This window comes from Ictidomys tridecemlineatus, chromosome 8, assembly GCF_052094955.1.
Source record: "Ictidomys tridecemlineatus isolate mIctTri1 chromosome 8, mIctTri1.hap1, whole genome shotgun sequence".
Taxonomy (NCBI): domain Eukaryota; kingdom Metazoa; phylum Chordata; class Mammalia; order Rodentia; family Sciuridae; genus Ictidomys; species Ictidomys tridecemlineatus.
Genome location: NC_135484.1, coordinates 82,664,290 through 82,691,135, shown reverse-complemented (window position 1 = coordinate 82,691,135; position 26,846 = coordinate 82,664,290). Strand labels below are relative to the sequence as shown.

The 26,846-nt window shown below is 36.4% G+C and overlaps 1 protein-coding gene across 4 annotated transcripts in view; it reads left to right on the top strand.

The window, feature by feature from the left end:
• The first annotated feature begins 327 nt into the window (after nucleotides 1-327).
• Nucleotides 328-26,846, top strand: part of Senp6 (SUMO specific peptidase 6) — a 109,526-nt gene continuing 83,007 nt past the window's right edge. For 2 of the 4 annotated variants that reach the window (XM_021720222.3, XM_013365207.4), the window contains exons 1-3: nucleotides 328-1,054; nucleotides 20,356-20,449; nucleotides 22,793-22,850. In XM_021720222.3, the coding sequence (XP_021575897.1) occupies nucleotides 1,003-1,054; nucleotides 20,356-20,449; nucleotides 22,793-22,850 (204 nt within the window). In that variant the 5' untranslated portion in view covers nucleotides 328-1,002. The remainder of the gene's footprint in view (nucleotides 1,055-20,355; nucleotides 20,450-22,792; nucleotides 22,851-26,846) is intronic. The other 2 variants (XM_040282971.2, XM_013365208.4) reach the window with 2 other exon arrangements.

Genomic DNA, 26,846 nt, shown 5'->3' with positions numbered 1-26,846 from the left:
CTTCAGCTGGCAAATTTTAGAGTCTCCTCAGTGACACGAACTCTCAATATTTCCTCGCATTTGTGGTGGCCCAGGACCACCTGCGCCCCCCACCCGGCCGCGTGCACACGCCACTCTTCGATGGGGCCTTTGGCAGTGGGGCTTTGGGATATAACCTGTGCAGGCCGAGCGGCTGCCCCAAAGGTCGGCCCTACAGGAAGCCTGGGCAGCGGCGCCCAGGGTCGGGATCTGGTTGGCGCCGCAGCCGGCTCTGCCCGCGAGCCGAGCCTGGGCCCGGAGGGGGAGCCGCGCTGGGGGCGGCAGCGGGGCGGGGGCGGGAGCCTGGCGGCAGCTCCAGAGCCCGTGGGGGAGGAGCGGCGGCGGTAGAGCTGCTGTGGCGACCGACGCGAGGCAGTGGCAGAGGAGACCCACCCCTGTCCACATGGACAGTCGCGAGGGCCTCCGCTGATGCTTTCACGGCTGGGCGGGGTGGGCGGACGGCCGTAGCGGCGGCGGCTGCAGAAGGAGCGAGTGATCCGGAGGCGCCTGACGGTCGCGGAGACCTAGCCGCTCCGGCGCGGCGGGTGCGGCCATTTTACGGCCTGGGACGGAGGGAGGCGTGTTTGAGTGCTCGCCTTCCTTCTCCCTTCCTGGGGTCCCGCGGCTGAGCGAAGCGTCCCTGGCGGCCTGGGTGGGCGGTGGATGGGGAGTCTTGGGCCGAGAGGAACTAGGCCCGGGAAGCGCCGTCGCCGTCGTCGCCGCTCACGTTCCCCCGGAGGAGCCTGAGGAAAATCCCAGGCCGCGGGCCTCGCTATCGCCCGTCAGTCTGCGGATAGGCCCGGGCGCGCCTGGCCTGCTTTTGTGTAGGCCCGTTTGGAGGTGGGAGCGCCGCCTGCCTGCCGGCTGAGCCCGAGGCCCGCAACCCTGCGGCGGCTACCCTCCTACGGCGCGGCCCCTCATCCCGGCGAGCACGGCGGCGGTGTGGGCCATGGATTAAGAAGGAGGCGGCGTGGGAGGAGGAAGATGGCGGCCGGCAAGAGCGGCGGCAGCGCTGGGGAGATTACTTTTTTGGAAGGTACGTCTGTTTCGGCCTTTGCGGGGAGGGTAGGGGAACGTGGCCCCCGGGACTCCGGATAATCAGTTATCTGCGCTAGGTGGGTGTGGGGGCGGCGGAGTGCGAGGGGTGGGCCAGGGCGGAGAGGGAATGTGCCGCGGAGGCGCCGGGTTCGAGACTGCCGGGGCGCGGGGCTTGGCCGCCCCAGTTCGAGGCGGCGCGGGTGGATCGGGCTGCGAGCCCGAGTTTGTGGGCGTCTTTCCGAGAGTTCGCAACAGAAGTCTTTGACATTAAAAAAAATTTTTTTTCTTCTGACGGTTGCCTAAGATAAGAGCAGACTGCACTGGGGTCTTGTTGGCGTTTGTGGAAAGTTTCGAATTGCTAGGGTTGTGTGGAATTGGGGGCCGCGCGAGGGGAGGGGAGAAGTATTTTGGTCTTAAATACCCATCCGTGTGTTCCACAGAGCTTCGGGCTTCCTTTTGCAACCGGCGTTCAGATTAGGCCTGGCTGTGTCCTGTAGTCTTAGGAAATGTGTGTGTGTGTGTGTGTGTTTGCTAAACATATTTTCTAAAATAATTTATTTGGAGAAAGAGATTGAGGTTCACAGTGTCGGTTTTGAAACAGTCACTAAAGCTAATAGACGAAGTTTAGGTGTTTCCATTTTGATTCACTTGTGAGGAGAAGTTAAACATTTACTGTTAGTGACTCTATTAGTCTTAGAAAAGCTGTTTTCGTTGGGGATGGTGTTAGTGGGTAACCATTGGCTTATTGCCCGTGTATATAAGGACCCTTAAAATACGGCTGAATTTCGTTATAGTTGTGGATCAAGAACTTAAATGTTCAAGTTACTTATTTGACTAAGGGTTTACTGGTTTACATTGGTAATCGAATTTGTAAATATATTTAGGGAAATGAGTCTGTACTGTATGTAATTTAAAAAAAATAATTACTCTGTATAATTTTTTACTTTTAAAAATGGAATATGTAGAAGTGATAACTTTTTAAAATAATTAGAAGCATTACTGAATTTTAAAAGTACAATTTAATTTAAAATTAAGCAAGATCCTTAGTGGTAGCAGGAGGTGTTGGGATGGATGTGACTTGTATACTGCTTTAACAGCATACAGTTACGGGAACACTTAGTACTCAATATTAGTCTAACAAATGAGTAAAGGCTAATAGAGGTGGAGAAAAGAAATTTGCTTAATTCTTCCTACTTGCATATAGAAGTGAAAAAGTCTTAACCTTTGATGTGCAGGTCAGCCTTAGAAATTCCTAGTAAGAAGATAATGCGGTGGGAGGGGGGCTGGGGTTGTGGCTCAGTGGTAGAGTGCTCACCTCGCATGTGTGAGGCCCTGGGTTCCATCCTCAGCACCACATAAAGATAAATAAATAAAGGCATTCTGTCCATCTACAACTTAAAAAAAGAAGAAGATAATGCTTGTGAATTTTTATGAGTTCATTTCCTATTATCCATCCTAGTTTGGGCAGTATATGTACCTGTCAAGAGAATGAGAGTGGTTTTTGTGCTAACAGGTCAATGATATGTGTGTTATTTTTTGTTTTGTTTTGAAGTAGGAAATTGAAAAGATGACTTAGGTATTAATTCAGTATGCAGATTATACTTTTATGTCAAAGTAAGTTTCTGGCTTCTATAGGCTTCTGGTTCACTTTAGTTCTGATTGGATGAACATGAGAAGGATAAAAGTAACACAAAGGTAACATGTAACAGAGCTGATGGGAATTTGAAACTATTGCTTTTAGTTTATTCTAATTCAGGTCTATTAATATACTGGTGAGATAAATTAGAGTTTCACCTTATCTCATTCAACATTTTCTAAATAAACAAATACTATTTAGTCCTACTTTTAATACTAGTAGTGGTACTAATTTTCCATGATTTTTTTGGTTTCTCACACTTTTATTTTTTGTTATTTATTTATTTTAATATTTATTTATTTTTAGTTTTCGGCAGACACAACATCTTTCTTTGTATGTGGTGCTGAGGATGGAACCCGGGCCGCACGCATGCCAGGCGAGCACGCTACCGCTTGAGCCACATCCCCAGCCCCAAAGAAGCAGAACTTTTACAAGTTTCCACTATCTGTTTAATGTTTATTGTTTTAGTTTTCGGTGGACACAGCATCTTTATTTGTATGTGGTGCTGAGGATCTAACCCAGCACTGCGCGCATGCCAGTCACACTTTTAATAATGAAATACTTTACTGTAATTTGCATATAATTTGTACTACGGTGTTTAAAGATTTCTAAATGTTTTCCCACAAGTTTTTAGATTTTAACATTAAAACATCTACACATTACACTTGGTATTCTTTCCAACAGAGCTCTTCAAAAACTGAAGTAGGTTTTCATTCACTCATCAAATATTTATAGTAGCCTACTCTGCTAGGCACTGTATCAAGTTGAATACAACAGTGCATAAGATAGTCAAGGTCCCTGCCTTCATAGAACTTTAATTTTAGTGGGTAAACTGTCAGTAAACAAGTAAAAAATAATCCATTTAGAGCAGTCTTTTTTCACATAGTTCACTTTTTTACTTTAGTCAGGTCTGCTCAGACCTGACAATCTAAAAGTGTCATAGTGCCACATGTGCTCATGCGCACATGTACAAATGTAGCATTACTTTTACTGTTTTACTTTTCATGTCAGCCCTTATTGCATGATAAATTTATTTTTTCCCATTTTTCTATACTACTAAAGTATAAGCTCTATACTACCATATTTATCTCTTTAATGTCATATTTCTGGCACTACCTGGAATGTGTTTGTTATTGATGAAATAAACCAGATTATAACTGTTATAAAGGCTGTGGAAAAGGTACAAAGTAGTGGTCCATAAGCTGTTTTACAGTGTTCAAGTAAAGGAGAGGCAACATTGAAGAGGTGATGCTGACCACCTGACTATGAAACACTTCCAAGGGGATGATAGGTGTAAAGGCTTAAAGATGATATATAGTTCTATTCATTAAATAAAATGGAACTGATTATGACTGAAATGTAGCAAACCAAGGAGAGAGTGATGTAAGAGGCAAGAGATCTATCGTGCAGGCTAGTGAGTTTTTCTTTCGTTCTAGGCATTGGGAAGTCATTTTTAGAATTTGGGGCAGTGGGAGTACCATGATATTTATGTTTTTTAAAAATCACTGACTTCTCTAAGTGGAATAAGAGAAGAGCAAGAGTAGCAGTAGGGAGATATGTTAGAACGTTGTTGCAGTCTAGAAGTGGTGCTAGCTTGAAGTATTGCCATGGTAGCAGCAGATTGGGGGAAAAATTGAAAATACATTTGAATGTAGAGTTTGTAAGACAGAATGGATTGTATATTGAGGTGCAGAGTAAAGGAGAAATCAGTAAGGTTTTGACTTGAGGTGTTGGGAGATAATGCCATTTACTTTAGTGAGTGCAAAGAGGAGTTAGCATTGCTTGATCATTCAAAGTTTGAGGAGCTATATGACCTTTGCTCCAAAATATATTTTGCTTCCTTATAACTACTAAGTGGAATTTTTTTCCTTTTATGACTTTTTTTAGGGAAAAGGAGACTTACTGCCTACTCTTGTACATTCTTTGTTTTGTTTGTATATTATCACACTAAAATTGTATGAATTTTATTGGGCCATGGGTTGTTGAATTTATTTATCTAATTAGCTTTTCTCTTTTGGGCTCATTTCTTTTGTATCTGTTTACTTACTGTTTGTTGTCTCATAGCTTTTTCCCACTTATGATAGATGGTTTTACCATTTTTCTCATTATTCATTTAATAGATATTTGTTTAGCATCTGTTATGTTACAGGCACTGCACTGTGAGGCACATGGTGAGGGGGAAGAAAGGCTTCTCCATAGAATTTCCAGTATGATGAGGAAAGTCAATAATCAAACAATCACTTGTAAAATTAAAACCATCAAAATTTTATATATATATATATATTTATTTTAGCTGGACACAATATCTTTATTTTATTTATTTCTATGTGGTGCTGAGGATGGAACCCAGGGCCTCATATATGCTAGGCGAGCGCTCTACCACTGAGCTACAACCCCAGCCCCAAACCATCATGTTTTAAGAATTAATGATAGTTGTTTAAAATAGGATTTGACCTAATCAGGGTGGTTTGAAAGATGGATAGGAGAAGGGGAAGTAGGGAGATAAGAGCTTTCCAGGCAGAGGGAATAAAATAGGAGTGTGGCATATTAGGGGAACTAAGAAAGGACAATATGGTCCTAGCAAGAAGAATGGTGCAATATGAAGCTAAAGGGACATCATCAGAATTGCTGCAAAAAAGGTCACCCGAAGATAGCCTTAGAGGGTCAACAGATTATCAGGGAAACCAGTTAGGAGATGCTTGCAGTGTAGGGCAAAGATGATGATAGCTAGCTCGTTCTAATAAATTTTTATTTTTTTTATTTTTTATTTATTTTTTTTTAATTTTTTATTTTTTTATTGGTTGTTCACAACATTACAAAGCTCTTGACATGTCATATTTCATACATTAGATTGGAGTGGGTTATAAACTCCCAATTTTACCCCAAATGCAGATTGCAGAATCACGTCGGTTATACATCCACAATTTTACATAATGCCCAATTAGTAATTGTTGTATTCTGCTACCTTTCCTATCCCCTACTATCCCCCCTCCCCTCCCTCTAATAAATTTTTAAAAAATATTTTCCCACTCTTCTCCTCTATGGGAGCTCCAACAAGTCTTATTTTTTCTCATGTTAGATCTTTTTGTACTGTACTTGTTGATATCTAGCTTTCTTTCCTGTTGCCTTTTTTCTACCATCTGAATTGCTTTACCTCTATTTTCTCCCATTTTTTTCTTGAAAATTTTTTTCTACTTTCCCTTCCTAGGGTACATACATTACTACTTAAGTTTGTTTTTGTTTCAAGCCAGTCTCCCTTTATGGATCTTGTCCACTAGGTTAGAAAGATAGATTGTTAAACCATTTCATTGTTGTCTTCTAAAATATCAAACATGCTTCTGTCTCCAAATGAAAAATGTTTTCTATTTCCTCTTAGCCATATATGTAAATTTAGTCTAGAGCCCATTTGCCAGTTTTACTGGCAATTTTACTTGTAAAATTAAATTTTACTTGGGATTAGTAAATATTTAGTAAAAAATTTGTAAATATTTTATACTATCTCCTAAATGATTGACATTTCCGTGGAGTATGAGTAAGGTCTTTTCTTTGGGCCTGTCCAGGTACTATGCCTCAGTTCTTCCATTTAGTCCTCCTCTTTCTTCTGATTGTCCTACTGTTGGAAACTGCATCCTGATGTTATTCTTTATTTGCTCCTTAATCAAACACGTGTATTTCCTGATTTTATATCAGTTTGAAGTGATTTGATTTCATGAATTCTTGAAACAGGAGATATTAGAACCTTGCTTAGAAATGAGTATGATTTTTACTAGAATACTGAGTTTCAACATAACTACTACTTTAATAATTCTATGATCTTGGACAGATTACTTACTGTCTGTATTTTCTTACCTGTAAACTAAGGGTAATAATTGTAGTTATTTTGTTAGTCAGCTATTTGTCACTGTGACAAATACCTAAAATCATAAAATTTTAAAAGAGGAAGGATTTATTTGGGCTCACGGTTTGGAGATTCAGTCTATGGTTCGTTGGCCTATTGCTTTTTTGGGCCTGTTGTGTGGCAGTATTTTCATGGTGGGCGTATGTGGCAAAGGAAGCTGCTCACTTCATGGAGGCTGGAACATGAGAGAGAAAGAAAGAGGAGAGATGGTGACCAAATATCCTCTACAGTGGTTTTTCCCCAGTTAGGTAACTTCCCATCTCCTAAAGATTTCACCACCTCCCAGTAGGGCCACAGACTAACTATCAAATCTTTAAAACTTGGGCCTTTGGGGGACACTTAGGCAAACTATAACAGTTACCCCTTGAGATTGCCACCATCAGGATTAAGTGAGTTTATATTAAATCCTTTTTTGGGGGGGGGGCGATACTGGGGCACTCAACCACTGAGCCACATCTCCAGCCCTATTTTGTATTTTATTAGAGAGAGGGTCTCAGCGAGTTGCTTACCGCCTCACTAAATTGCTGAGACTGGCTTTGAACTCATGATTCTCCTGCCTTGGCCTCCAGAGGAGCTGGGATTACACTTCTGTGCCGCTGCGCCTGGCCTATATTAAATTTTTAATGCTTTTCCAGGAATATAATAAGCAGTATGTGTTAATTGGTATTACTATTATTTAATTTATTCTTTTAGTAGGGAGAGAAGAGAAAAAAGAACTTTCCTTGATTTCTATTCTTTTCTAGTACACCTTCTCTATTTGATTTTTAGTTTCTATTGTTGTTCTTTCACTTACTACGTTTTCTTCTAGGTTGTTGCTGATCACAATATTCTACCTTGACTGGTATAGTGAGAAAGATAATAAAATTATGTGTTCTGGGTGAATGGTCTCTAAGTTTATTGCTCTTTTTGAGGGTCTTGGAACATATCTTTATAGATGGACGGAGGCCCTGTATTTCTCAAACTTGAAAATGACAGTTCTTCAAAACCTACAAATTTCTAAATTTTGGACAGTTTAAGACATTAAAAATAGACAAAGGTAGAAAACACAATTTATGATTTTGTTTCAGAGGTGTAACTAGCAATATAAGCAATCATTAGTTTAACTTTTCTTTGATCAGGAAATGATTGAAAAATTTCTGAAACTAGACAGGTATAAGAAGAAAAAAGGAAGCATAAAAGAAACATTTCCTTCCTGCTCTTTTATTGTTGTTGTTCAGTGAATGTATGGAATTGTTTCTATAATAATTTTCATTACCTAAACTCTTGGAAAACATGGTCACAATATTAAAATTAAAAAATCTTGTTACAAAGACTGTTAAATGCTCACAATTACAACACACTTAAATTGTATACCTAAGTCACGTTACTTGGAAAGATGCAATAATAGATGATCCATTGTGAACTGTAAATTAAGGTTGTCAACTGTATTAGTTTTTCATTACTGTAATGAAATACCTGAGGCAGTCTAGTTATGAAGGAAGCCATTTGTTTAGCTCAGTTTTGGAGGTTAAAAGTACAAACAGTATAGCCAGTGAGCATTCACAAGGGCTTTATGGAAGATGGCAGAGCATGTATGTGTAGAATGAAGGATCAAATTTCAAAACTAGGAAGCATAAGAGAGATCCCACCATCTCTTTAGAGGGCTCGCCCCTTATGTTCTAAGGACCTAGACTCTATGTCTTGAAAAGGTCCACACTATTGCTCAACACTGCCACCATAGAGACTAAGTCTAATACCTGAACCTTTGGGGTGGAGGTCGGGCTTCACTTAAGTCATATTCAAACTTTAGCAACAATATCAGGTTATAGAAAGAGGTGTATAATCTGTATTGTATTCATTTGACTCTAAAACAGTGTTGCTTTCATCCTCTGTTTGGCTACATTAGGATTTTTTTACTTACTAGAAACTTGTGCATCTGTTGAAAACATTAGGACCTGTCCTCCAGTGTAGATAGGGGACTTTCAATGCTAAAATTAAGACAGTCTCAGACAAACTGAGATGCCTGGATGCTCAGCCTTGTGCCAAATTAACAATAGTTACTGTCTCCTCTAGAAATACATGCCCTTAAATCCTGGGCAAGAGATACTAAACAATTATTACGTCCTACAATAACTTGGGCTTTACCTCTGCTGAGATAATGAGGCGTGGCTCCAGGAGTAGGTGTCACCCCATGGGGTTGAGTTACACTCACCTGTTCCTTTGTAATACTACCCTTGCCCTTTTCTTTTTTCTTTTTTTTTTTTTAAAGAGAGAGTGAGAGAGGAAAGAGAGAGAATTTTTTAATATTTATTTTTTAGTTCTCGGCAGACACAACATCTTTGTTGGTATGTGGTGCTGAGGATCCAACCCGGGCCGCACACATGCCAGGCGAGTGCGCTACCACTTGAGCCACATCCCCAGCCCCCCTCTTTTTTTTTTAAATGAGAGATTAAACACAGTTTATTTTATTTTTATTTTTTTTAAAAGAGAGAGTGAGAGAGGAGAGAGAGAGAATTTTTTAATATTTATTTTTTAGTTCTCTGCGGACACAACATCTTTGTTGGTATGTGGTGCTGAGGATCGAACCCGGGCCGCTTGAGCCACATCCCCAGCCCCTTACCCTTTTCTAAGAAACAGCTTCCCCAATAAAATCCAGCTCCAGAACACACACACACACACACACACACACACACTCTCTCTCTCTCTCTCTCTCTCTCTCTCTCTCTCTCTCTCTTTCCCTCCCTCTCCCTCCCTCCCTCTCTAATTTTCTTGCCCTCCCTTGTGGGAGCCTGAGGCCCTGAGCCTGGAAGCAGTCCTGAAGCTTATAAAAAGGTATTCCATGTCTGTGTGGTATTTTGTGTCACTCACACGAGTGACTTTGGTTCAGTTGCCCTCGCTGAATGTGGGCAGCAAGTTACCTTGAAGCTGTCTAAGGTAGTAAGACTAACCATATTCTGATTTTGCCTTTGAAGGTTGTTATTTTGGGTATATGGTGGGGTGAGGGGTGCTGTTTCAGATAAATATGGGATTTCTTTTCTATCTTCAAAGTTTGTTTTGTCCAAATTATTTCAAAGAATATCAATAGCAATTTCATTTTGTTATAGTAGCAGTTAAATCTGAAGATCTTCCTGAGCATTTCCTTCACAGGTTTAGATGTCAGCTCCCCATTCTCCTTTGTTTTCACCACTTACAGTCTTTACTTGTTTCTCAAGTCTCTTAATTTTATCATGAAGGGATAATTTTTTTCCTGGTTGAATTGCATTAGCTTCTTCAGATTTAAAGTGTTTCTCACATTCCATTGGTCCATCTCACTGAATACTGAATTCTCCTGCCGCCTGGATAATCCTTGTCCTCTCACCTTTTTGGAGCAGAAGGGACATTTTCTGGCTTTAGAATATTGTAAGCATCAACTTGAGATAATTGTCTTTTTAGAGATTGTGTATCCTATGTAAAGGTAGAACCAGCTGTATGTAGTACTTTGGATAAAAGTACCACCACTTGTTTCTGTTCCATAGAAAGTCAAGGACTTTCCAGTAAGACCACCAGTGCCAAACTGCTGCCTGGCTGATGGACTTGAACTGAACTGACTATATGACACCACAAAAGATCTGTAGAAACTCAATGGAATGAAGAAGTAGATGACTTAGTGAAGAGTGAACAATTGCTGAGTCCTAAGGGAAAGAATATTGTGGATTTTGTGACTTACAAGGGGTATAATTTAATATCATTCCCGCAAATATATTTTAAGACTTCATTTTGAGGTAGTATTGGACATTGTATTTCTTTGTCTTCTTTACCAACAGGTGAAGATTTGATAGATCATGAATGAAAAAGGCTCATCAGGTTGATTTTTCTGCTGGGGTAGCAATTGCAGGCATGATTTGGTGTCTTGACTGGTCTGGAGACTCCAAGATGGAATTGGATGTCTAACTGGCTGGGTCCTTCCCTCTCCATGTAGTCTAAAGGCATCCTCAAGTGGGCTTTGTCTATAACAGCATATTCACACTTGTTAAATAGTGACTCCTGGGCTCTGAGAAGCTTTGCCTTTGGGGGAATCTTGACAGTTCTTGAGAAAGACTGGCTCTGTATAATCCTACAGAGCCACCTAAAATTGCTTAATTGAAAGATTTCCTGACTTTTACATTTAATTCTTTCTTTGTAGTTTATTACTGCTTTTTTATATTTCTAAGTTGCAGAAGTTAACTTTTCTCTTAGTTGTTCTTTAAAATGTTTGTCATTTTTCATTGCTATAAACACTTACCAGTGATAGTTTTAAAAATTATTAGAAAATATTTTACTCGTGTGAAATGAAAAGGATAATATGGCATGCACTCATGTTCTACATCCTGACTTTAAGAAGAAAACATTACCACTACAGTTGATGCTGAGGTGAACTCTTTGCTTTTTGTATACTTTGGAGAGAAGTTTAATAGCTTTGGAAAACAGTAAATTTAAAAGTTCCTAAAATACATTAATTGTAAGTACAGTAAAAAAATACGTATGCACACATACACTCACTATATATACTTACATGTACAATATGTACAATTACATATAATTCTGCATGTTTTCAGATTTATAAATCATGTCATTCTGTATTTGTTCTTCATATTAATATTAATAAACCAGTGTTTTCATTTTCATTGTCATTTATTATTCCATGTTATGAATATAGTTATCCCTCTGTATTCTCAACATGTGGGTTTCAGGACCTCACCTCCCAATGCCAAAATCTTTTGATACTCACTTCTTTATATAAAATGATTTGGCATTTGGGTACATTGTCCATTCTGTGTTATACTTTCTAGATTGTAATACCTAATACAATGTAAATGGTTACATAGTATCATTTAGAGAATAATGTTAAAAAAAAGTCTGTAGTTGTTGAGTACAGGTGCAACTTTTCTCCCCAAAGATTTTCAATCCATGTGTGGCTGAATTTGTGAATATGGACCATGAGGATTTAGAGGGTTGATTATGATAGTTCTTTTTTTTTTTAATTCTAATTAGTTATACATGACAGCAGAATGCATTTCAGTTCATTGTACACAAATGGAGCACAGCTTTTCATTTCTGTGATAGTATACAATGTAGAGTTGCACCATATGTGCAGTCATACATGTACCTAGGGTAATGCTGTCTGTCTTATTCCATCATCTTTTCTACCCCCATGTCCCCTCCCCTCCCCTTCTTCCCCTTTGCCCATTTTCTTGTGCACGTAAGATTTTCTTTCTAGGACAAAGGTCAGAAACCTTTTTCTGTAAAGGACCAGAAAGTATCTATCATACATTTTGTAGTTCACGCAATCTCTGTCACAGTTAACACTTGTGAGCATTCATAGATAATACAAAAGAGTATGACTGTGTTCCAGTAAAATTTTATTTATTGGCATTGACATTTTGAGATTTTCATTTGTTATGAAACATTCTTCTTTTGATCCCCCTTTCCCCCACCATTAAAAATGTAAAAATCCTTCCTACTTCATGAACCTTATTAGAAACAGAGAAGGCCAGATTTGGCTGGGCCATAGTTTGCTGACACCTTGCCAAAAATATACTTTAAGCAATGGAATTATTGGAACCTAGAGCATGTGCAGTTATAGCTTTGCTCTAGGTACTGCCAAATTGACCTTCAAAGTGGTTTCAATGGCATTCTACCCTCCCCTACTCTGATACTGGGGATTGAATCCAAGGGTGCTCTACTACTGAGCTACATCTCCAGCCCTTTCTAGTTTTTTTTTTTTTTTTTTTTTTGAGAGAGAGAGAGAGAGAGAGAGAGAATTTTTCAATATTTATTTTCCAGTTTTCGATGGACACAACATCTTCGTTTGTATGTGGTGCTGAGGATGGAACCCGGGCCGCATGCATGCCAGGCGAGCGCGCTACTGCTTGAGCCACATCCCCAGCCCTCTTTCTAGTTTTTGAGACAGGGTTTTGCTAAGCTGCCCAGGTTGACCTTGAACTTGTGATCCTCCTGCCTCAGCCTCCCAAGTGGCTGAGGTTATAGGCATGAAAGTGGTAAGCTTGTACAAAGATTTCTCATATCTTCTTCACTTGTTTCCTGAAATGTTACCATAACTGCTTTTTCATATTTTTTCCTTCAGATATATATTTATATTTACATAAACAAACATTTTGGAGAAGTATTTGAAAGTGAATTTTGAACATGATGCTCATTTACCCCCACTTAATTCATTAGTCCTCTTCCTTTTGCTTTTTTTCCTTTTTTAAAAAGAAACTGTACATTCTTTTATAACCATTAATGTACCATTATCAAGAACAGAAAATTAACATTGATATCATGCTGTTATCTAATCTACAAACTTTTTCCTTTAATTTTTTTTACCACTTGACCTAAAAATATTCCTTAATAGGAAAAGAAAATTCTTACTCATGATCTCATACAGAATCTGTATTACATTTATTTGTCATGTCTTTTATCTCTCTTAATCTAGAAATAGCTTTTCAGTCTTCCTTTGTCTTTCCTGACCTTTCTGTTTTTGAAGAAAATCAGATAGTTGTTTTATAGTTTGGGTTTATCTCAATTTGAGTTTATCTGATTTTACCTCATGATTAGATTCAGTTTATGCATTTTTAAGTAAGAAATGCCCTTGGCCCCTTTCAGTTTGTCATATCTAGTGACCCAGGATGCCAATTTGTCCTTTTAAGTTTAGGTTAAGATTGGTGCTGTTTTCTTAAAAAGTTGGAAAAAAATACTGGCAAAACTTTCTAAGTCTTAAGTTTTTCTTTGTGGGAAAATTTGTAATACTTATTTGTTTTATTGATATAATGTTAAAATTTTCTTTTGTCTGGGCTTTATAATGCGTGCCTGGAAATCCCAGTGACTTGGGAGGTTGAGGCAAGAGAATGGCAAGTTCCAGATCAGCCTTGCCAATGTAGCTAGACCCTATTCAAAATAAAAAATAAAAGAGGTGGGAATGTAGCTCAGTGGTAGAGCACCCCTGGGTTCAGTCCCTAGCTCCACACAAACAAAACAAAATATCAATTTTTGCTTCTTTGTTAGTTTGGTAATTTGTGTCCTCATAGTTGCTTAGGTCTTTGCCTTCTTTTGTCAAGTAAGTTCCTACTCATTTATCAAAATTTCACCATTCATCACTTTTGTTACATCTCTAATCTACTGTTATCTCCTCTCTATTGTTTTTTTGTTTGTTTGTTTGTTTTTTAATTCTGATGGGTTTCTGCTTTTCTCCTCTTTACATTATTGTCATTTTAGTGAAAAGTATGTAGGAAAAATATATGTGTTAGCTGAAGGTTTAGGGGTAGAACATTTGCCTAGCATGCACCAGACCCTAAGTTTGATCCCTATCACTGCAGTTGATGAGTTAGTAAATGAAAGAATAAAAAAGTATGTGTTTAATTTGTTATTAACTGGGGTCTTTCCTTAACCTTTTTATTTTCTTTCTCTCCTTAATTTTGTAAGCAGAATATAGTGTATAATTTTCCATTCATAATCACAAATGTCAACCATAATAGTTTGTAAATACGCTCAGGGACTTCTGAGGGTTTTAAGTGTTTTTTTTTTAATATTTATTTTTTAGTTGTAGTTGGGACACAATAGCTTTTATTTTTATGTGGTGCCAGGGATGGAACTCAGGGCCTTGCATGTGCTAGGTGAGTTCTCTACTGCTGAGCCACAGCCCTGGCCCCAGAGTTTTAAGTTTTTATCCCTACTTACTATGCTAGGAATCAAACTCAGTTTTTTTTTTAATTTATTTACTTTTTATAATTAATTTTTTACCTCATTGGCATTTATTACTTTATGAAGTTGTTGTTTTGCACTTATTTGTAGCCTTTATTCTATCATCTACTGGGATATTGTATGATTAGGTTTGTAAGAGTTCTGTGTATAAATCCCTAATTCCTTTAGTGGGTTTTAACTTTTGAAACAGGTTCATTTTACATTCAGTGTTTTAACTTTTTATTTAGGAATACTTTTAAATTTATAGAGAACTTTTGAAGATGATATAGTTTCTATCTTTTACCCAGCATTCACTAATATTGCCACCTAACATAGCCTTTGTATATTGTGAAGACTTGGAAATTTAACATTACAATACTAATACTTTATTACTGATTTAATTTGAATTTCACTAGTTATTCCACTAATGTTTACTAAATGTTCTTGAGTCCAATTTGGCTTGGAATGTTTGTCATGTCTCCTTTATCTACTCAGATTTTTGACAGGTTCCCAATCTTTCCTTATTTTTCTTACCACTGACAGTTTTATTCTTGTTTGTTTGTTACTGGGGATTGAACCCAGGGATGCTCTACCACTGAGCTCCAGTGCCCCCCCACCCCCTGTGTAAAAAAAAAAATTGACTGGGCTGGCGCCGGGCTTCCTCCTCCTCCGGTCTGGGCAGAAGATAAAGTGGGCCCTAATCTTCATCATGTGGGGGCAGGCCCCAAATTTCTTAATAAGACACCTATAGGGCTGGGGATATGGCTCAAGCGGTAGCGCGCTCGCCTGGCACGCGTGCGGCCCGGGTTCGATCCTCAGCACCACATACCAACAAAGATGTTGTGTCCGCCAATAACTAAAAAATAAATATTAAAAATTCTCTCTCTCTCTCACTCTCTCCTCTCTCACTCTCTCTTAAAAAAAAAATAAGACCTATAGCACAAGAGTTAAAACCAAGAATCAACAAATGGGACGAATTCAAACTAAAAAGTTTTTTCTCAGCAAGAGAAATAATATGTGAAGTGAATAGGGAGCCTACATCCTGAGAACAAATTTTTACCCCTCAAACTCTAATCTCTAAAGTATACAAAGAACTCAAAAAGTTAAACAACAAAAAAGCAAATAACCCAATCAACAAATGGGTCAAGGACTTGAACAGAAACTTCTCAGAAGAGGATATACAATCAATCAACAAATACATGAAAAAATGCTCACCATCTCTAGCAATCAGAGAAACGCAAATTAAAACTACTGTAAGATACCATCTCACTCCAATAAGAATGGCAGCCATTATGAAGTCAAGCAACAAGTGCTGGCAAGGATTGGGTGGGGGGAAAGGTACACTCATACATTGCTGGTGGGACTGCAAATTGGTGCAGCCAATTTGGAAAGCAGTATGGAGATTCCTTGGAAAGCTGGGAATGGAACCACCATTTGACCCAGCTATTCCCCTTCTCGGACTATACCCAAAAGACCTAAAAAGTGAATACTACAGGGACACAGCCACATCAATGTTTATAGCAGCACAATTCACAGTAGCTAGAATGTGGAACCAACCTAGATGCCCTTCAATAGATGAATGGATTAAAAAATGTGGCATTTATACACAATAGAATATTACTCAGCACTAAAAAATAACAAGATCATGACATTTACAGGCAAATGGATGGCATTAGAACAGATTATGCTAAGTGAAGTTAGCCAATCCCTAAAAAACAAATACCGAATGTCTTCTCTGATATAAGGGGAGTGACTCAAAATGGGATAGGGAGGAAGAGCATGAGAAGAAGACTACCACTAAATAGGGAAGAGAGGTGGGAGGGAAAAAGAGGGAGAAGGGGAGTTGCATGGAAGATGGAAGTAGAACCTCATTGTTATACAGAATACGTATATGATGTTGTAATGATTAAAAAAAAAGTGTGTCACATTAGATTGGATAGAGGGAAAAGATGGGAGAGGAGGGGAGGAATAGGGAGGATAGGAAGGGCAGCAGAATAGAATAGACAATATGATTGATGTATGTACATTCCATGTATGTATTATATGTCAAAATACATTCTGCTGTCATGTATGACTAAAAAAAAATTTTTTTTAAAAATTGAGATAGTCTTGCTAAGTTGCATAGGGCCTCTTGAAGGTGTAGAGGCTGGCCTTGAACTTGCAGTAAGTCCTCCTGTCTCAGCCCCCCAAATTGCTGGGATTTCAGGCAGCTGCTACTGTATAGAAGGTACTTCAGTTTGATTTGTCTGATTTCTTTGGTGATTAACCTGGCATTATGAATTTTGGAGATGAAAACCAAGAGAGCTGAAGTATTATCTTCATCATATTATATTAAAGGATATAAGTTAGGAATAAGACATATCAGTGTTGATGTTGACATTGATCATTTATTTTGGTTAATGTACTATTTATCAGGTTTCTCCACTTTCAATTTTTTTCCCCTTTTGGTTGTCTTTTTTTTTTTTTTTTTTTTTTTAAACAAGTTACCAAGTCCGGTCCATACTCATGGGAAGGAGAATTAAGTTCTCTCTTATAGGAAGGAATGTGTGACTGCTATTTGAAATTTTCCTATGAAAATTTCTCTGTATTTATTTTAATTGTGGGATTATAATCCAATGCTATTCTCATTTTTTTACTAAAATTGTGCCAATTTTGCTAGACTTTTGGGGAGTTCTTTCAGGTTGGTTCCTCAACTCATCTGATGTTGCGTTGCAGCCCCCCACCCCCTTCCTTTTTTTTTTTCTTTTTAAAGCACTTTCTAATATTCTGGCACTATAAGATATAGCAGTTTCAACTTGTATTTTTCCTGCCTCTCCCTTAAAATCAGGCATATTCCCCATTAAGATCTCTGATTCCTTTACTGGAGAAAATGGTATATAAACTCCAAGATTGGATTGTGGGCATGCTTGTTGCTACTGGGGTATTGCTGCTTTCTGGATCCTCTTATAGGACAAAGTCCTAGCCATTTATACTAATGTTATAACACATCTATATTTACATCTGACCATCTGTATGTATATACTAAATAAACATGAGTTCATATTGATATCTCTGACTCTAATTCAGCACTACAGAGAATAGTTTAGCTTTCCATTCTTGCTTATTTGTGACTTCTTTCTCCAACAAGAAGAAATCTTGTTCTTATTATCTACTATTATTTATTTATATTTTTAACACAGTATATAGGTAAAGAAGCTTCATATTAGGTCATGATAAGTTGTTTCCTCCTGTTTCATGGTATTTTTGGTTGTGAATTCATATTTGAAATTAATTTTTGAGACTTGCATTTATGTTTTATGTATTTTAAGAGAAAATTTGTTTGCTTATGTAAGTCACATTGAGTCTTCCCACTCCTTTAAGAAGAGTTTTTTTTGTAATAAAATTACAATTATGTCTACTTTTATTTCTGTTCTATTTTCTGTCTCATAAGTTTGCTTATTCCAGCTGTCTTAGATAAGTGGAATAATACAGTATTTATCTTTTGTTTCTTGCCTGTTTGAGTAGTGTTTTCAAGTTTCATCTAAGTCGTAGCATATATCCAAATTTCATTCTTTCAGGAGCTGAATAATACTACAGAGTGTGTATACATACACCATATTTTGTTTATCTGTTCTCTTAGGAATAGACATTTGGATTGTTTGCACCTTTTCACTTATTATAAATGTTTCTGTGAAGGTTGGTGCACAAGTGAATCCATATTTTCAGTTATTTTTGAGTATATGCTCAGAAGTGGAATTGCTGGATTATGTAGTTGATTTACTTATTTTTTCCCTGGTGGTACTGGATATTGAATCCAGGGCACCTTGCCACTGAGCTTTACCCCAGCACTTTTTTTTTTTTTTTTTTTTGAGACAGAGTCTCACCAAGTTGCTGAGTCCTGCCTCAACTTCCAGACTTACTGGGATTATAAGTGGCATCACTCCATCTTGCATGGGTGTTTAACTCTTTGAGAAACAGCCAGACTTTTTCCACAGTGACTGTACTATTTTACATTTCCACCAGCAATGCACTGGAGTTCCAGCTCACTACTTTACATTATAATAATAATAATAATAATATAATAATAATAATAATAATAGCAGCCATCCTAATGGGTGGGAAGTAGTTTCCCATTATGGTTTTAATCTGCATTTCAGTGATGGCTAATGATGTTTTCATGTGAGGTTTTACTTATTTTGGAATTATTTTTTTAACCAGAACATTTTATTGCTTGACTAGTTGTTGAGATTCTCAACATGAACTGGATATTTCAGTAGCTGCCCTCACAGATTTAGGTGTTTTTTAATGGAGTCTCTGCCTTAATTTGTGGCATATGATTTTTAGGTGCCTCATTTGAATAGTAGTATTTTGTTCTTTTATCCTTGACATACAGTTATATTTTCTCTTGTACCTAGTAGGGTAGCCATATTTACCACAGGTCAATTTCTGAAGGTGGTAGGCCTTAGAGCAACTGCAGTGGCAGTGTGGTATCTTAATTGCTTTCCAGGTGATGACATTCCCTTCATTATCATCCTTTGCTTTTTGAAACAAAGGAGAGGCTATTTTAATTATGTACTTTGCTGGGCCATGTAGGTTGTGAAATTCTGGCCTCAAACCTTAATAATTATATACTTATGATTAGGAATTCCCTAATGGTTTTAGTTCATTTGGGCTGCTATTAACAAAGTACTATAGATTTAAACTATATGTGTAAAGTTCTGAAGGTTGGAAAGTCAGATTAAGGTATCTAGATGCAGTATTTGATAAGGGCTTGCTTTCTTTATAGATGTGTTCTGACTGTTCTGTGATTGAAGGGCAAACTTCCTTATGTCTCTCTTTTTTTTTAAAATAAGGACATTAATCACATTTATGATGGCTCTACCCTATGCCTTCTAAAGGCCCTCCCTCTTTTTCTTTTTTTAATTTTTAGTTTTAAATGAACACAATACTTTTATTAATTTATTTTTATGTGGTGCTGAGGATGAACCCAGTGCCTCACATGTGCTTTACTCCAGCCCAGGCCTTCCTTTTAATATCATCACCTTGGGGTTGGGATTTCAACATCTGAACATTTATGCTATAACACTGACTGTGAGGTAAACACACAGATAATTTATTTGTCTTTAGTTCAACTCAGAACCCTAGAGTCAAGGATCAAACATTACAATTATTCTTTAGTGAATCCCTTTTTTCTCTCCCCCCCCCCCCTCACCTCGTTGGAGTGTTATCCTCCCGGTTTTGTTTTTTAACCTTATGTGTCATTGTGCTAAAATTCTGAAATTAATCTCCTTAAAGCATAGGCTCTAGGACATCAGGCTTTTTTTTGTCGTGGCTCCAAGACATGTGCCAGCTTTGGAACTTTATTTATCTTTCTGGATTCCTACTTTTTATTTATTTATGACTTCAGGGGAGTTCAGCTATATGCTTACTTTTTTTTTTTTTTTAAAAACATACCGAGCATTTTTGGTATTCTGATTTGAAGTTTTTCTGGACATCGAATTAACCATCTTGCCAACACAGGAAACCTTGTTTTATTTTTCTTCTGTTAAAAGCAGAGATGATGGAATTTAAGGAAAAGGCTAGAGGTTTGGATATAGTTCTCATGAGTAAAGCAGGCAAACTATTTTTAAATTAGTCATTAATTTCTAGAATTGGTGATCAAAGGAGACTTAGGGATGATTTTATACATTTGTACATATTCATGTGCTTCTCCCCATTTTTATTATATCTTACTAAATTGAGCTTCTTTGTGTAGCAGATACATATAATAATTAGAAAAAAGAACATTTTAATGTGTTTTCTCTTTGGAGAAAATAAGATGTTTACAAAAAATAGTTAAAAAAAAAAAAAGAAGAAGAAGAAGGGCTCAGGATATAGCTCAGTTGGTAGAGAGCTTGCCTTGCATGCACAAGGTCCTTGGATCAATCCCAGCACCACCAAAAAACAAACAAATAAAGAAACAAACAAACAAAAAAAAAACACCACCACCACCAACAAAAAAACCCACAAGAAATTTTAGAATAATCAAAGAGCTTGGGAAATGTTCAGATTTGTTTTGTATTGAATAGCTCTATTAATAAATACTTATTTCAGTTTGTTTTTATTTCAGCTTTGGCTAGATCAGAGTCTAAGAGAGATGGAGGTTTTAAAAATAATTGGAGCTTTGATCATGAAGAAGAAAGTGAAGGAGATACAGATAAAGAGTAAGGACTTTTTTCCCTCAGATATTTTATAAGAATGAAATTTCTCATTAGAAAATGAACATTCAATGGAAAGATTTTTAAGAGTATGGTGTTTACTTGAAACATTTAACTCAGTAACATTAAGGAAAGACAAAGCAATTCTTTATTGGTAAATAATTTTACTGTTACATTTGTCAGTCTTTTGAAATTCTTTTGAAATATAGAAATATGTGAATATAATATATGTAACCTCATAATTTAAAACTGATCATGCAATAGAAATTTTCAGATTAAGAAAATTATTCTTAAAGAATAGGTACGCTGGGCAGCAATTTGAAGAGCCACCATTTGTCATGAGTGAGCCCAGATTAAGAACCTTGAATTTTGTATGAAAGCTTTAAGTCCTAAAGTTTCTTTCTTTTCCCTTTGTGACCCTACCACTACCACATTCATTGTAGATCATATTTCACTTGAGAAAGTAGTGCCATTGTAAATGATAAGCACAGATATTTACCCAGGCAGAAGTTTAAGCAGAGTGCCCATTAGACTTTATTAGTGTACTTGGAATGAATGCTGTGTAAAGATTTTAAATTAAGCCAGGTGTGGTGACACATGCCTGTAATTCCAGCAGCTTGGGAGGCTGAGGTAAGATGATCATGAGTTCAAAGCCATCCTCAGCAATTTAGTGAGGCCCTAAGCAATTTAGGGCGACCCTGTCTGTGAATAAAATATTTTAAAAGGGGCTGGTGTTGTTGCTTAATGGTTAAGCAACCCTGGATTAGATCCCCAGTACCAAAATAAATACTTGTTTTAAATTTTAGTTTTATTAGTACTTTTAGCACATCATGAGATTTGTTTTGCACATTTGATGCTGTTTTTATTTCTTGATCTTATTGCCCTTGTGTCCCACTGGTTAAAAGAAAGAAATTCTGGTACACATGAGTATACACACAAAGTTCTACCAAAACTATAAATATTTTTTGGAAATCTTGATGCAAAAATTATGTTGGCTAAATATTGTAGGTGCTTTATTTCTATCTGAGAAATAGCTCTGTTTATTATTACCACTTTATGTGCCTTCAAGTTATATTTGAAGAAGAGCTTTGAACTGGTAAGTTTCTTAAAGTCAGCTTTTTATGGTCTTTTTTTTTTTTGTCTTGTTTTGTCTTCTGATTAATTTTCAATTTAAATTTTCTTCTTATAGACATTTAGTATTTATATAGTTTTGAGAAAATACAACTAAATTAAGAAATTAAACTAAAGAGAAAGTATACTGCCTTTCAAACATTTTGGTTTTTAGAATTTAAAAAGTTAAATAAAATATACCTGGGTATGGTGGTGCATACCTGTAATCCCAGTGACAGGGGAGGCTGAGGCAGGAGAATCTTAAGTTTGAAATCAGCCTTAGCAACTTGGTGACACACTGTCTCAAAATAAAAAAAAATAAAATAAAAAAGGGCTGGGAATGTGGCTCAGTGGTTAAGCGCTACTGGGTTCAATCCCTGATTAACCTTTCCCCCAAAGTTAGGATATATATAAAAGTAATGAAGCAAAATATTTTTTCACTCTTAGTTATAAGTAACAAGAATTTTTTTTAAAATTATAAACAGTTTAGCAGAAGAATTGTCTTTAAAAATGTATGTTAGATTTTCTTTGTTGGAAGATTTGCCATGGTTATGTGATTTAAAAAAAATATTTTAAAGTACTATACTGTGCAATTAATTTATGAATTGTACTCTGGTTCATCGTGATCCTTGGGCTTCAGCTTTTTGATCATATTACATATTGGTCTGATCTTTTAAAAATCTCAGGCCAGTGACTCTCAGTGGAGGGTTGATATTTTCAGGAGTGGTAAAATCATAAATATTTCACTGTGGCAGAAGCAATGAAATTAATTTTTTTTTATTAGCTGATTTTTTTTTCCTTTGACAGTGTTTCTTCCTCTGCATTTTGTTTCTCTGTTCTTATTCCCTAAATGTCAATCCAAGAGAGAAAGGAAAAATGAATGAGAATATATGAAATTCATTGTTAAAAAAAACCACAAGATTTTCGGTTCATTTATAGTAGGAATCAATAATTCATGACCTATAGTTGCAATCTTGCCCGCTACCTGATTTTGTTAATAATTTTATTGGTACACAGCTACATATGTAGTTTATGACTTGTTTTCATACTACAGTGGCAAAGATGAGTAGTTGGCTGCAGAGACTATATAGCCTGCAGAGCCTAAAATACTTTACTATTTACGAAAAAAGTTTTATGATTCTCTGGATTAGGAGAACATAAAGAATAAACCTTTTAATTTAATTTAATGTTTGGATTATAATTGTTACTTAAAGTTTTTCCCCCTTATTTTCTGTGTAGTCGGGCAAATCTACTCAGTGTAGAAGATGAGGATTCTGAAACCTCAAAAGGAAAAAAGGCAAGTGTTGCTTTTAAATTTCTTTTCTTTTAGGTTATATACTAAAAGCTGTTACTTTAATTAAAAGACTTATTTGTTTGGTGAACTTCAAAATACCCACTTCCCACCCCAGAGGCAAATAGGTATTCTTAGTTTCTTGTTTATCCCTATGGAAATGTGCATTAGTCGGCTTTTTATTGAAATAACAAAATATCTGAGATAATCAAGTTAATAAGCAAAAAGGGTTATTTGGTTCATGATTTTGGAGGTTTTATACCATGATTGCTTGGCTTTGTTGCTTTGGGCCTGTGACTGCATAGTACATTGTAGCAGGAATGGATAGTAATGGAAACGGTTTTCCTCATGACAGCTGGAAAACAGTAAGAGAGAAAGAGGAGAGCCAGGATTCCATGTACCTTTCAAAACTTCCTTCCATTAGGTCCCATCTCTAAAATAGTTCACCATCTTCCAATACTACCCCAGGCTGTGTCTAAGCCTGTAACACATGGGCCTTTGGGGAACACTTATCCAAGCAATAGCAAAATATGTTACGCATTATAAAGATGTATATTCCTACTCTATTCTATACAGTTGTATATTCTATACAGTTGAGGAAATATTATATTATAAATAATATCATAAATATTATACGTAGTTTTTCTGATCTTGCTTTAATTTAATCAGGAGACTATCCATGAGAGTTCATAAAAAGCACCCTCATTCTCTTCCATGGGTACATAGTATTCAATTGTATGGGGTACCTTATTAACACACATCATCACACATATCATCACACTTATTACAAGCTTACATTTTTTATTTCTTATGATAATGTTGAGTAAATTAGCCTTCTATATGGGTTATTTTTCATACATGCAAGCACATCTGTAGGATACGCTCTTGTAAGTAGAGCTGTTGTTATCAGAGTAGGTGTATAATGTGTGTGGGTGTGGGTTTTTTTGTTTCTTTCTTCTTTTGTTTCATTTTGTTATATGCTGCTGGGGATTGATCCAAGGACTTGCTTTTAGTAAGTGCTCTGCCATTGAGCTACATCCCAGCTCAGGACAGGTTTATTTCTAATTTTGACATACCTCATTACACTTAGGTGGCAGTGTCTAAAAGCATCTGTTTCCCCATACTTCTCTCACAATGTTATCAACCTTTTAATCTTTGCCAATAGAAAATAGCATCTTAATTTGCATTTCTTTTATTGTGAAAGAAGTTGAACACTTTTTCATTTAAGTAATCCACTTTTATTTCTTTATTAGGTAATTGTCAGTTAATATCCTTTGCCTGTTTTTTTATTTGGTCTTTAGAATATTATTGAGAATTTTGGGGGCTAGGACTGGGGCTCAGTGGTAGAGCACTTGCCTAGCATGAGTGAGGCACTGGGTTCAATCCTTAGCACCACATAAAAATTGATAAACAAAATAAAGGCATTGTGTTCATCTACAACTAAAAATTTAAAAAAAATTTTGTTTATAGAGACTAAGATATTATTTCCATATTTCAGCTTCTCTCAAATTTAAACGCATCTTTAGCAGCATGGGCTAGTTTAATAATTTTTTTTTTCAGAATACTACATACAATAATGGTGCATTTTACAGTGGTTTCCAGTGCACAGGCTTTTCTCACTGTATTCTTGAGTCTCCCTGTGGTAGATTTTTGAACAAAAGAGAAGTGTGAAATATCAGCCTTCTAAAAAAAAATTTATATATGACAGCAGATAATGTATTACAAATTCTTACTATATATAAATAATTTTGTTTTTCTAAAACAAAAATAATTTGTCATCTAGTTATTAATAATAGGCTTTCTGAATTTTAGGGAATGATTTCATTAGGATTTGAGTGGCTAATAATTATATTTGTTACTTCTAGTCACCACCCCACCCCTTTTTTAGGAAAACCCAATACTCTAAGAAATTATTAATTCTTATTAATACTTATTAATTTCACCTTTTTTGGGGAGGTAATCTGGGGAGTGAACCCAGGAACCACTTGCATGTTAGGAAGTGCTCTACCACTGAGCTACATCGCCAGTTTGAGGATACAGTCCTTACTATGGTTTGGTCAATACTTCCTGTAAGATATTTTATATTTTGTGGGTTTTGTATTTTATTTAAAATATTGATATTGCATGTTTAGTTCATTTAGCTTATGCAGAATGTCTACATAAAATTAAAAAACGAGGTCAGTTACATTGTCCCATTCTTATATCTATAAAGGTCTATTGTCATTTTTTCACTTCATTTATATTTCATTTATGTATTTATTAAATGTAAATATGCATCTTCACAATAATTGTTTCACTTCAGAATTCTAAGATAAATACAGTGTTGGTTTTGAGTTGAATTTGTTACCTGGTTGTGATAAGACACAGCAGATTTCAGTATTTTTTAAAAACATTTTTTATACCATGTTGTCTTTGCATCCTTTTCCTTTGATTTTCCCCTTGAGCAATATTTTTCTGAATATAGTCAGTAAATGCAAATTTTCATAACTTTTGCTTTTCCATTTTGCAATAACCCAATAAAAATCCTACTTTGGCCTAATATATCCAGTTTCTAACTCATCCTTCAAAGACCTTTGATAAAAGTGTTCTTAAAACAAGGAAAGAACCAACATCCTGCCATTATTTTACTTACTAAAAGAGAGTTCACATACCCTAGTATTTCAAATTATTTCTTGCAGAAATTTTTTTTAGATCCTAATACAGTAGAGAATTATATCTTTCTTTTTGTAAAGTAGAAAAAGGAACTATTATGAAAAGGGAAATGGGAAAGACCTATTATATTAGTACCTTTCTCAAGATGATTTTAAAAGTAATTCAGTTTTAAGGAAATGTAAAACTATAGATTGAGATTTAGAAATTGATTTCCTTAAAGCTGTCCATAACTGTTTATCCTTTAGAGAGTTGTTGTGTATTGGGGCTGAGGCTTTGGCTCAGCAGTAGCACACTTGGCTGGCATGTGCGAGGCACTGGGTTCAATTCTCAGTACCACATGTAAATAAAAAATAAAGGTTTATCAATAACTAATATATATGTGTGTATGTACACACACACACACACACACATATATATATTATATATATAAAATAAAGTTTAAAAAGTTGTTATGTATCCCAGGAGTTTACATATCCTAAGATTTTGAATGGCTTGTGGTAATAAGTAGGTCTGTTTGGATCCTTACTTGAAACCAATTTCTATTTCTATTGGAAAAAGGTTGTAATTCTGATGGAATTAGGAAAGACCTTTTATTTTTGTTCATAGTGTCTTAATATGCTTTTTTTTAAAAACAGAATAATCTCTTTGCTTTTGGGCTTTGGTCTTGAATAGTTTCACTGGTCCTCTATAAAGACTTATATGTCTTGAAGTTGAGCTATTATCTCCACGGATATTGCCTTTCTATATTATTCTTTTGGGGATTCTTAGTAGACAGCAGACTATTGCTTTTTTCATATCCTTTATCCTGTGTTTTAAGTTTAATAGAAAAAAAGATAATAAACAAGAAAAACATCACTTTTATATTCTAGGTAATGTTCTTGGTTCTTTTTTCCAAATCACTCATTCTTATCTTCAGCTGTCTCTAATCTGCTGTTTAATCTGCCCTTTGATTTCTTTTATTTTCTTTATTCCCCCCACCCCCAACTACTGAGGACTGAATCTAGAGCTATAGTCCCAGATCTTTTTTCTTTTTTAATTTTGAGACGGGGTCCCTAAGTTGCCAAGGCTGGCCTTGATTTTGAAATCTTCCTATCTCAGCCTTTCTTTTTTTACATTTCAATGACATCATTTGTAGAACTTCTGTTGGTTCTTTTTCAAAATCACGGTTGTTTTTTTTTCCTCTTGGTATTTAGTGCTTTCTTTACTGTTTTAAGTTTTTGTTTGTTTTGTTTTTTAAAACCTTTTTTTTTTTTTAGTTGTAGTTGGACATAGTATCTTTATTTTTATGTGGTGCTGGTTATCAAAACTAGCGCCTCACACGTGTGAGGAGGGCGCTCTACCAATGAGCTA